This window comes from Vicugna pacos, chromosome 4 (assembly GCF_048564905.1).
Source record: "Vicugna pacos chromosome 4, VicPac4, whole genome shotgun sequence".
Classification (NCBI taxonomy): Eukaryota; Metazoa; Chordata; class Mammalia; order Artiodactyla; family Camelidae; genus Vicugna; species Vicugna pacos.
The window spans coordinates 61,497,529-61,509,801 of NC_132990.1; the positions used below are offsets into that span (position 1 = coordinate 61,497,529).

General features: G+C 53.3%; 1 protein-coding gene across 9 annotated transcripts in view; it reads left to right on the plus strand.

Moving 5' to 3' along the window:
• Positions 1 to 12,273, plus strand: part of RGS3 (regulator of G protein signaling 3) — a 134,905-nt gene that overhangs the window by 43,615 nt on the left and 79,017 nt on the right. For 6 of the 9 annotated variants that reach the window (XM_015245339.3, XM_072959959.1, XM_072959957.1 and 3 more), the window contains 4 exons: positions 6,331 to 6,412; positions 7,225 to 7,330; positions 8,068 to 8,419; positions 9,304 to 9,343. In XM_015245339.3, coding sequence (XP_015100825.2) covers positions 6,331 to 6,412; positions 7,225 to 7,330; positions 8,068 to 8,419; positions 9,304 to 9,343 — 580 coding nt within the window. Of the gene's footprint in view, positions 1 to 384; positions 2,404 to 2,463; positions 2,654 to 6,330; positions 6,413 to 7,224; positions 7,331 to 8,067; positions 8,420 to 9,303; positions 9,344 to 12,273 lie in introns of those variants that run through there. The other 3 variants (XM_031677433.2, XM_006211358.3, XM_072959960.1) reach the window with 3 other exon arrangements.

Here is a 12,273-nt window from a genome sequence, read left to right on the forward strand (position 1 = left end):
TTTTCTCGGGTTACTCATGTTTGGAGCAGGGGTCGGGAGGCAACCAGGCCCCGGCACCTGGAAATGGAGGAGTCTGGGTTGTACTGACTTTGATCTCTAGAAGTCAGGTCCTCCCTTCCCTGCAGGCAACCTCAGACCCCCTGCTCCCCTGGCGCTGTGACCAAAACACCCTTTCAGGTTTCTCCCCCTTGATGTCAGGGAGCAACTGTGAGCCTGAAGCTGGGACTGCAGTGTTCTCACTTCCTGAGGGCTTTGACTCTAGAGAGGAGCCTTCCCGCGGGGATTTTGGAGAATTCATCTAAATTCATTGCGTCTCCTTACAGGACGAGGCAGGTGATTTATGTTTTTTCTCTAACAACTGAGAGAGGGAGAAACAGCTCCCAGTGACTTAGTAGCCTCTCTGTCCTAGGTACTGCTGGTATCTAATGTGACCCTCCCTGCCTCCTCTGAGGTGGTTGTTACTTCCTCATCTCCCAGATGAGCACAGCATTTAAGGCTCAGAGACGTTAGGTCACTCTCCATAGCCACACAGCCAGCAAGTGGCAGAGGACAGGATCTGAAGTGAGGCACGGCTGCCTCCTGCAAGTGGCCTAGCTGGGAAGGTAAGGTGGTGATGTTTTCCATGATAATGTATGACATTTAGGTGTATTATGATCTACAAGACATTTCCCCTTTCATTTACTCAAGTCATTCACTCATTCACTGATGAAGTCTTTATTGAAGCTCTCCTTAGTCAGGCCTTGTGCCAGATGCTGGGTTAGAGTTGTCAACAAGTCAAAAGTCCCTGCTCTCGTGGAGCCTACGGTCTAGAGCTGTGTTGTCTAACATGGTAGCCACTAGCCACCTTTGGCTACCGAGAACTTGAAATGTGGCTAGCATGACTGAGGACCTGAATTTTAAATTTTATTTAGTTTTAATTAATTTAAATTTAAATTGTACATATGTCTAGTTGCTACCATACTGGGTAGTACAGTAATAGAGTAACTTGCCAGGTTTCTGTTTACTGTGGCTTCATTACAAGTTGGAAAGCTTTCTTCTACCTTTAGTGGGGCAGCTACAAAGGCCTTCCTCCCTCTCTCTCTACATGCCGAGCACAGAGAGGACGGTGACCGGGGAGCCTCCCTGGGGATTTGTGGGAATTACAGGGACATCAACACTGCAGGTTTCTAGGTGGCCTGGGAAAGTCCTGCTTTGTGCTGGCCTCTGCACACAGGCCCTGACCTCTGGGGACATTGTTCTGAAGTGTGTGTTTGATTTTCCTGGGCTTGCACACTCAGAGATGTCCGTAGGACTCAGCAAAGTGGGGGTGTTTGAAGAGGCTTGGTTAGGGTAGGGGGAGAGCCCCAAGAGATGACCTGTTCAACTCTCTCTTGTGTGCATGGGGACATAGAGGCTCAGAAACGGGGGTGACCTGCCCACGGTCACAGGGACCAAAGCTGGGCTGGACCAAGGGACTCACACTCCCTGGCATCAAGGATATGAGTGGCTTGACAGTTTTTCCCAGGGGCTCTGAGGTCGGTGTAAGGGACCCTAGGCTCACCAGGCCCTGCTCGACAGGGCAGGGATCAACACTGGGAGAGGTTCTGGTCCCCGCTTCATTCTAACCTGCTTTGTGACCTTAACCACTCAAGACCCCTGGTTCTTCAGCAGTAAGAATGAGGAGGCTGGATCATCTGGTGACTGGAAATCCCTTCCCGACTTGACTTTATGGTCTGCTTGTCATCAGATCCTTAAAGCAGCCCACCTACATGGATGAGAAAACAGACTTTTAAGTAGCTTCTGAGTGGCAGACAAGCTCCCATGTTTTGTAATCCCTATCTCGTGTTGGGATGTCTGTGGGTGCAACCCGCCTCCCCACCCCAGGCGTCCTTGGATTCTTAGGCTGGGTTAGTTCCCTGAATTTGCTACTGTGGGGACCCTGGGATTTGCCAGGGGAGGTGGTGTTGTTGCAGAGTGGGCCGTATTTTCTGCCTGGGTTCTGCTCCAGCCAGGGGTGTTTGTGAGAACACTGGAATCACAAAGTGGCCCATGGCGGAGAATGCAGCCAGAACAAAGGCGCCCTCTCCCCGCCGGGGCCCGGGGAATACTAACTAGTTGACAGGAATTTTAATATAAAACTCTCCCTCTTCCTTGTCATTCGGAGGTTTCAGGAAGCCTTCGGGCTTATCGTGCAGAGGCACACAGCACAGACAGGGCTTGGGGAGGTGAGAGGTGATTTCCTGCCATTCTTCTGCGGGGCGGGCTTCCCAGGGCGGTCATGCCAGGCTGACGGGGCGCAGTGCGGGCTCCCACTGCTGGGGGGGAGAGCTGGGTTTTCAGGGGGCGGCTGCCCAGGCAGGACCCGCAGCCATGAACCGCTTCAATGGGCTCTGCAAGGTGTGTTCGGAGCGCCGCTACCGCCAGGTGGGTGCTTGGCCCCTTGGGGGGGGTGTGGGATGTCGTTGGGGGTCATGGGTGGGGGCTTACCAAGCAGGACTCCTCTCCCCACAAGGCTTTCTTCGCCTCTGCCTGTCCTTTACAGGTTCATTGTGATCTGGGGGCAGGATAGAGGCAGGAGCTGGACTTGAAATCTGACCTTTACCTGCTGCCCCTCTTTAGGGGCAGATGAGGCCAGCTCTGCGCCACCCTGACCACTGACTGGGTGATGTCCATGGTGAGATTATCTAGTTGATTTTCTGTCATTTTTGTTTGGGAGGAACGTGGGTTAAAAAGAGCATCCCAAGCCTGAGATTGAGCCGGTTGCTGAGCAGTGGGTTTGTGTTTTTTGCTAACTTTGTATTTTTGCTAATTTTTCCTACTTCTCATGGGATGGCAGTGCTTGTCCTGTGTTGCATATGTGTGATGATGTTTCAGTGTGTGTTGGTGTGTGCTTGTATGCGAGATAGGATGCGTCTGTGTGTATGCACATACACACGCTTTTCCTCCCCAGTAGCCGTGATGCCTTGAGGCAGCTCTGGAGTCCTCTGGTTCTGGAGCCCAACCCCACTGGGAGGGTTTAGCCTCTCAGCCTCCAGTCTTAGGATGTGGGACAGAGTGGGAGTGATGATCCATTAGCCCCCAAGACTCTTCTGGAACTGTGATGGACATTTTTTCTTATAAAAAAGGCATGGTATCAGGGTGAAGGCAAGGGATGTCCAAATTTCAGCAATGTCCAAGCTGATGGGACTGTGGAATGGTTCTGATTTTAAAAGTATAGAAAAGTCCATCTGTGTGTTTTAATGACCAGACTGGAATCTGAGTCCTGAACTCCTTCAGGCAGGCCAGCTTTGGTCTCAGGGAGATGCCCAGAGGGGTGACCTGTGTTGCACATGGGACAGTCCTCCCCAGCTCTCAGCCCTCCTGCCCTCCTAGAGCCTGCAGTGTAGCCCCTGTGATGCTGGCAACTGGGTGGGAGGGTGGTGAGGCAGAGAGGGCACTGGATGGGAGGCTCAGAAGTCCTTGGTCACTTGGGTCTACAGGCCTGAGGACTGGGGCACTCTGACAGTCAGAGTGGGGCCAGGCACGAGTGTGGTCTGGGGCTCTGGGACTCAAATTCAAGATGGATCCCATGCTAGGAAGCAGTGCAGGGTTGAGAGCTCCAGCTTTTTACCAGACCCAGGCTCACATCCAGTCCTGCCCTTCTTGAGCTGTGGCTCTTGAGCACGTCAGTTTACCTCCCTGAGCCTCAGTCTCCCTGTCAGTGGGATAGGGTGATAATGTGATGATGCTGAGAGAGTAAATGGGATAATGTGTATGAATTGCCTGGCGCAGGGCCTGGTATGGACATACAGGAAGCATTCAGTAAATGTGACATTTAGAGATTGGGATTGAAGTCTAGGCACAACAGAGGCTCAGAAACCAGGCAGGAGGGCAGAAATGAGGTGCTGGCTTGGGTGAGATCTGGGAGCAGTGATAGTTCCTTCCCTGGACAGAAATGAGCAAGAACCACCCCCAGGAAGGATGGCCTCTGCCAGGGGTTGCCAAGGTTCCAGAGTTAGAGCAGGGCTGCTCCCCTCACCCCCTGACCCTGCAGCCCGAGGTCAGAGAGGAGGGCTGAGAACTTACTCACTTCAGGCCTCGGTTTCCTTCTCTGTAAAAGGGGCACACTAAAACTAGCCCTGCCTTCCCCTCAGGGCTGTAGTGATGATCAGGTTCTGCGGACATTATCCCTTCAGCGTGGTTGGTGATCACGAAGGATAGAGCATACTTTTGCTTCACGCAGTCCCACCCCCTCACACTGAGCAGGAGAGGGGCTTGCTTCCCGGCACCATCTCCTCTTCCCAACTCTTCTCAGCCCCCAGCTGGCCTGGACTGTTGTCTAGGCTGGTTCATCTTAGGCTAGTGCCCAGGATCTCCTGTCCACAGTCCCGCCTGGGGCTGGAGGCTGTTTTGCTGGAGCACACTCCTTCTCTCCAGATTCAGCTCTGGGGCCAGTCCCCAGACCGTTAGCCCTGAGCCTGTGGGTGCTGGGACCTGTTTTCCAGAGCTGTGCCCCAGGCAGGAGGGGCTGTGGCCCTTGGTGGGGTAGGACTGGGGAAATGCTAGCAAGATGCTGGCATTCCAACTTCTGCTGGGGGTGAGGGTGCGTCGCGAGTCCCCTGCAATCCCCGCTGGTCCCATGAAGTGGACCTGGCTCCTGCCATCATCCCCCGGCCTCAGCCTGGGCTTTCCGCGCTCACTCGAGTTTGTTTTTCTTTCTTTCTTTCCATTTTTTTTTTCTCTTCCTGTCTTAGCTATGTGTTTTCCCAGAATTCTTATGGGAACAGGGTATTTTCCTGCCCCCTCCACTCCCCTTGTCTGTCAGATTTCCTGTTTTACAAACTCGCTTTGAATCCAGGCCCAGGGCTGGTGGGAAGCAGAGCCTCAGGGGCCTCCCCTGCAGCATCCAAGGGCCTTGGTCATCCTGGGCTCCAAAGTCCTCCTCTTCCCCACGCCTGGCCTTTGAGACAGCTGACAGGGGAATCCTAGGCGCCCAACCTGGAAGACGCAACCCCTAAGGGGAGGAGACAGAAGTCTCCTCATGAGGCCATAGCCCCTGACCTTCTCCAGGGTTGCTGAGTTGGCTTCTTCCTCTACCTGCCTGGGGCGCCCTTCCCCATGCCGCACCAGGGCCCATGCCACAACTGCTTTTGCTCAGGACTCAGACTCTTTTCTGACTTCAGCTCCCATATACCTGCTCTGAGCAGCTTGGAATCACTCTTTGGGTGAGAAGGGGCTGGGCCTTCTGCACCCCTCCCAAAGCCTAACTGTGGAGGTGGGGACAGAGCGGGTGTGCAGCAAGGCTGAACTGAACTGAGCCAGCAGACTGTGCTGCACTCTGACAGCTTCCTGCTGCTGGTGGGACGCGGCCAAACTGTCCTCACTAACGTAGCATTTGCTGAGTTCCTGCCATGCACCAAGCCTGTGATCTCAAGTCAGAGCACAAAGAACTTATCCCAGCACTGTCCTCATGTTTTGCTCTAATACTCATCATGTCCTGTTGTGTTTTGGAGAGATCTATGTACCCTCATCCCCTCTGGGAGCCAGAGACCAAGGCCTCATGCCTCGATACTTCAGCAGAGCCTGGTATACAGTAGGAGCTCAATAATTGCACGTTGCTTTGAAAAGAGATCCAGATGTCAGCAGGGCCCTTTCAGAGGACTTCTGAAAGTAGGGGTTGTGGACCTGCCTTGCACATGGGCCTCAGGCACAGTGAGGTCATTGGCTAGTTCAGGTTCAGCTAGGAGGCCTGTCTATGCCCTCACCTGCCCCCTCACCTGGGAGCCCTCACTGGATTCTTTGAGACCCTCACAGTGGGCAGCCCTGAGATCCCCAGCATGTGTCCTCTGCCCCTTGGCCTGAGGTTGTGAGTCTGTATATCCCTACCTTCCCTCCCCTGTGCTCTGGGGGGACAGCCAACAGGTCAGCTTCGAATCTGGGCCCTCAGTACAGGTCCATCCTGGGCCGATGCTCTGTGAACCCCTGGGGGAACGGAGGAAGGGACTCAGCAGGTAGTGGGTCACAGGCGAGGTGGAGATGTACAGGTGCAGCAGGCCCTTTGGTAAAGGGCTAGGCCACATCTCTGTCAGGGCTGAGGAGGGCAAGATTCACCCTTCTAAGGCTCTGTGTGTCCTGGGCCCTCCCGTACCAGCCTGGCTTACCTCCTGAACTCCCAGCCTTCCTGCTTGGCCCACAACCCAGTGCTCAAGATGCCTGCGAGACAGGGACAACGAGGGGCTGGCCAGCCTCCTTGGCTCCAGCAACCTTGGAGAGGAAGGTGGCTCTAGGGTGGGGCCTGTGGGCTTCCCGACCTTGGGACTGAGGCAGCAGCCTTGTGTCTTCTGAGAGTAACCAGGCACGGTTGTGTCCTAGATCACCATCCCGAGGGGGAAGGATGGCTTTGGCTTCACCATCTGCTGCGACTCTCCGGTCCGAGTCCAGGCTGTGGATTCCGGTGAGTGCCTCGGGTCATGCCAGCCCTTGAGGGTTTGTAAACAAGACGTTGGAACTGAAGGGGGTGCCCTGAACTGGAGCAAAGTGTCCTGGTTTTTCAAAATGAAAAGAACAGTAATTTTAAAAGACCACAGATGAAACTGAGGTCTATGAAAATACACCCACTCTGTTTTTTTTTTTTTTGGTTTTTATCAGAATGAAAATAGATTTTATATTTTGTTTTCCATCATTTCAAACAGGAACTTAACCTATATTTTCAGTAATGGCTACACAGGAAAATGAGAGTCACTTATGAACGTGATTTGGAGTCAGTATTTTGTCTTACTCCAGCCTGATTAGCACTTAAAAATAGTCATTTCCTCCTTATTTTTTGCAAAGACTTCCCCTAGTCGCAGAGTGAGCATCCTAAGAGGAGAAGCCGAGATGTGGTGAGCTGGGCACCCCAATGCCTGTGCAGGGATGGGCACAAGCCTGGCTCTGTGCTGATGTTAAAGGAATGAAGTGTGTGAGCCTGGCAACAAGGAGTTCTCAAGGGATGGGAGGTCCTATGGAAGGAGTTGGGCCTGGCAGGAAGGGTAGACAGCAGAACAAGTTAGCCAGCCCTGGGTGCTCAGGCAGGGAGGAGATGAGGGCAAAGAGGGGCCTCCCTTCAAGGTCCCTGAGAGCACCCCGAGGTCGGCCCTTCATTCACAGATGAAGAAACAGAGAGGAGTGGTCCTTGTTTGAGTTCACTGTGGAAACAAAGGACCCCAGGACCTTTGAGCGGGTCATGGGCTTCAGGAGCCCTTGAGTGACTTTTCTTTGTCCCTGCAGGGGGCCCGGCGGAGCGGGCGGGGCTGCAGCAGCTGGACACAGTGCTGCAGCTGAACGAGAGGCCTGTGGAGCACTGGAAATGCGTGGAGCTGGCGCACGAGATCCGGTGACAGGGGTGGCGGGTGGCCTGGGGCCTTGGGCTGATGCACACCTCCCCTCCCCAGCCCTGGACACACTCCTTGCCCGTCCCTCCTTCTCAGCTGTGAGCAATTCTCTGTCCTCCTTGGGGAATCAGTTTCTTGGCCTGAAAATGGAAGATTCAGGCTCAGAACAATTTTGGATCCCAGAACAAGCAGCAAGGAAGAAGCTCTCTAACAGACTTTGTGGTTCATGGCGTGAGTCCAGGGGGTCACTTTCTACTTTATCTCATTATTTCTGCTACCTCAGAGCTAAGCCCATTGTTTTCCAAGGACTTGTAGACATCACAGAATTTTTCAGTTGCACAACTGAAAAACTATTTAAAATGTTTTGATTTGCTAAATCTTAACCCTCTGTGTTAAAGCCCTCATGGTCCATTTTAGGTTTGCTTCTAGAAGGACTGGATGAGGGGTTATACACAGGTGGCTTGCTGCGCCTCCTTGGTTATACCCGATGGACATCACTAGTTGAATTTGGTCTTCTTGCCTGTTTACCTGGCCTTGGCCTCAGAGTCCTTCCCAGCCTCTGCCAGTCAACTAGAGTCAATAGGAGGGACCCCTTTGCTGTCTCGGCTTTAGACGGCCTCTGCATCCCCTCCTGCCCTGACACTGGGGGCTTCTCCCACACTTCCCCACTCTTCCTCTCCTGGCTGACTTTGGTCTCCCCCAGACTCAACTTCTCTGTGTGACCTCCTCCAATGTCCAGGAGCTGTCCCAGCGAGATCATCCTGCTCGTGTGGCGCATGGTCCCCCAGGTCAAGCCGGGGCCAGATGGCGGGGTCCTGCGGCGGGCCTCCTGCAAGTCGACCCATGACCTCCAGTCACCCCCCAACAAGCGGGAGAAGAACTGCACCCATGGGGCCCAGGCACGGCCAGAGCAGCGCCACAGCTGTCACCTGGTGTGTGACAGCTCGGATGGGCTGCTGCTCGGTGGCTGGGAGCGCTACACTGAGGTGACCAAGCGCGGAGGCCAGCACACCCTGCCTGCTTTGTCCCGTGCCACTGCCTCCACCGACCCCAACTACATTATCCTGGCCCCACTGAACCCTGGGAGCCAGGTACGGACAGCTGGTTTTGGGGAAGGTGAAGGGCATGGGTCCCTGTGTGAGGCCAGGAAGACTCGAAGACTCACAGTTGTGAGGAGCCTGCCAGGGGCTGGGAGTGGGGAGCAGGGAAGCGAAGATGTGTTAGCTCCAGCCTCTATAGGGCTGTCCTGGGTAGAGAGAGCAGGTGGGCCTTTGTGGCCTCAGGGCACAGATCCAGGACCAGGGGATGTTACAGCGTGGAAGAGCGCACCTCAAAAGAAGGAAGAGCTGCCAGTCTATGCTTTTCCACAGCAGAATGGGCCGTGTGGTAGGCAGTGAGCCCCTGTCGTAGGAGATGTGAAAGCAGACACTGCAGGGTGGCATGAGGGGGTGATGGAGTGTGTCCCCCAAAACACTGTCCCATGAGATACTTTAGGGAAGAAGTGTCCTGAGGTCAAATAAGTTTGAGAAATATCTCGTACTCTCTTCCCCTTCTGGCAGATTCCCACCGCATACTAGCCTCTTTGAGGCTCTGAGGGCATTTGCAGCGAAAATGGTAGTTTACTCGTGTTTAACCCCAAACTCCCCTGATGGCGCGCCCTTTGTGGCAGAGTTGTTAGCATCCCAAGTGCTGGGTTCCATGGAATGCATTTTGGAACAAGCTGCCATCAAGGAAGTTGGGGACTCAGCCAAGAGGTTAGACTTGATGACAGCTAAAATTTGTTCAACTTGAACATTCTGAAGGATTCTGATTCTGTGATCCTTCCAAGCCCCCCTCTCAGCTCCTTAACGGGACTGCTGTTTTTCCTGTGTGCCCTGGGGTGCCCCCCTCCTATCCCAGGCCAGGGCTGAGCAGCCCGCCTGGTCTTCCTGCCCTGTTCCTGGGGCTGAGGTGGTTCTCTGTTTTTCCCTTGCAGCTGCTGCGGCCTGTGTACCAGGAGGATGCCATCCCTGAAGGTGAGTCTGTCGTCTGCTGCTGTGCGCTCCGAACCCCGGAGAGATGCTGAGGTAGCTGGGAGCCTAGGCCTCGCCTCCTCCTCCTCTCAGCAGAGTCAAGACCCCCTGCATGTTGACACAGACTCTTTCTCCTCTTGGGACCTTTTTGAACCAGTGTCTTTCTTCCTTGGAGCCTGAGCTGAGAAGGAAGAGAGGGCATCTTTCCAGAGCAGTCTGAGAGCCGGTGTTCAGGACTCAGGCATTCAGTTGAGATTCACTCAATGTTGCCAAGCGCCCAATATACGTAATGTGCTGTAGGCACCATGGTCAGGCCTGCTCAGAAGGGAGGCATTAAATTTGGAACTGGGAGGTCTCAAAGTGGAGTTGTGTGAGTTTGAATAACTTATGTCCCCTCACTGAGCCTCAGTTTCTGCATCTATAAAATGGGGCTGATAATTCCCACTTTAGAGGGGTTTGGCAAGGATTAAAGGAGATAATGGTTTTGAGTAGCAGCCTGTTTACTGAGCGATGCTACGCAGAAGGTAGTTGTCTTTGAAGTGCATGGATGTCTCTGCTGTTTGAATGGATTCTTCTCCTTTGACCTTCAAATCCTGGCCTCATTTTTTAAGGGTCAGGGAGAGAAGCTGAACACAGGACCAGTTCCTTCTCTCAGGAAGCCTGAGGTATCAGTGTTGATGCTGGAGCTGGCTGGCATTCCTTTAGGCCCTCTCTGCACCTGCCGGAGTCCAGCTGCCTGGCGTCCTGCTGGTATGAGGGTCGAGACCAGCCTTGCCTGGGGATCCATGATGCTGACCTTGGAAGTGCTTGAGCCCCTCCTCTAGTGCCTTCAGAATGCCCTTTGACCTCCTTCCTTGAGAGTGGCCTCTTCCCAGCCCCTTACAGACTTGCTTCCTTGCCATCCCCCTCTGTCAGTAATGTGAATACGATACTTGCTTATAGCAGGAACCTTTTTGGGGAAAAGGGCTTCCATCAGGCTCAGAGTTGTTGATGGAAGATGTCTTCATTCTCTTCAGGCTGGGGCATCTGGGTGTTTGGGCTTGGTATGTTGGAAATGAATCTGTGTTCCTTCTGGAGACGAATCTGATAGAGGTTTCACACTGAGTTTTTAAAAACCTTTTAGTTGGCACATTAGGTTAGAGTGGAGATGTCACTGCTAAATGGTGACCCCATTAAGGGCAGGGCCTAGGCCGTCACATTTCTGGGTGTCTGATGCTGGACCCAGGGGTGACAGACAGCAGGTAGCCAACAGGGTTTTGCTTGAGTGACAGACTGAAGGGCAGTGACTTCTGAGGGTTGGCAGCCTGGTCATGGGAGATGGGAGTTGAAGAGGTATGTCGCCTGAGGCAGGCTGATATAATTCCTTCTTGGCCGAGTGATGCCTCTTGGTGTCCCCCCAGTATGTTTCCACATTTTGATTCCCCTCTGAGAATATTGGACTTAGTGAACCAAGAAGGGCACAGTCATCCAGGCCGTGGGAGAGGGACAGTGAGGAAATGCTGATGCTGTTAAGAATGATGGTAACTGTTGAATGTATTATGTTAATCTGACTTCATTTATTCTTTATGATAATTATTTTAGTGTCCAAGGACATCTTTGCTCTTTACCAGAAATCAAGTGTTCATTACTTCTGGTCCTGGGGTTCAGAGGACGAGGTGGAATTCAGGGCACAAATCTTCCCTCAAATGCTCTTGGGGCTCTACAGAGGCTAAGGCTGTCGCCAGGGTGCCGACTTCTGTCTCCTTCTCTGGCTGGGATACCTGCCCTCCTTTCAGGAGGGTGCGTTGAGCCAACCTGAGTTGAACGGGGTCTGGTGCCTTCCGGGAACTGGGGTGCCTGCCCGCCTGTCATTCTCTGGGGACAACACCCTGTGAAGGCGGCCAGCCTCAGATTCGCCACTGCCGGGGCGGGATGGCTGCCAGGGCTCACCTTGGAGGCCGGAGCAAGGTGGAGTAATTACTGTGTTTGGTCAGTGAAGCAGGTGTTTAAAGGGTGACATGGGAGTTTGGACCAGAGGGTGTAACAGGTGGCAGGTGGGAAGTCAAGGAGTTTGCCTTCACAGAGCTCAGTAGCTGGGTTGCCTCTTGGATTATTTTTTCAAAAAGATGCTTCAAAAAGCAGTTTTGGGGAATCTAGCCCACTTGCCACACATTATCCAGCATGTGTGGAGATGGGGCACAAGGGCTTGCCATGTAGATTGGGTTGATCCTGCTTTGTACTGGCTACTGGCCAGATGACCTTGAGCAAGTCATCCAATCACTCTAGGCCTCAGTTGCCTTCCCTAAAATGGGGCTGCTTCCCACCCGAAGGCAGAGGTATGTGTCAAGTGGCTTATTTGTGACTCTCTAGGCTCTGTGAAGACTCTGTGACAGCCCTGTGCAGCTGGGCTAGGGAAGGAAAGAAATGGCTTCCTTTAAAAGTCAGACTGGGGGGCACAGGGCCCAGATTACAGCATTAGCAAACAATACCCTTCTTTAAATTTGGTCTATTTTACCTCACTTTTCAGTCCTGTGTGGTTTTGCCTTCTCTGATCTAGTCTTGGTTGCATTAAATTAGACTGTCTAGTTCCAGACTGACCCTGTGACCCCATTCATGGTATGGTTTGTGGCCCAGAAGCCCTGTCCTAACGCCTGACAAGTGGGTGATTTATTGACTTGAGTTTATAATAATCCCTCATGCCCTTATACTCCAGTACTATCCACCAAACCCTTTCCCATCAGGTCTCTTGTGTGAGCCCCCACCAGCCCTGGGACAGGCAAGGCAGCAATCTGTATTATCTCTACATTGCAGTGGAGAAGACCCTGGCTCAGAGAGGGAAGGAACCTGTTCAGGGTTGCACAGCCAGTCTCTGAGGAAGCCAGTGCTCAAGTGCAGGTGTCTTGTCCCACTCAAATCCAGTGCAGATGATCCTGAGAGCCAGGATGCATTCTTTC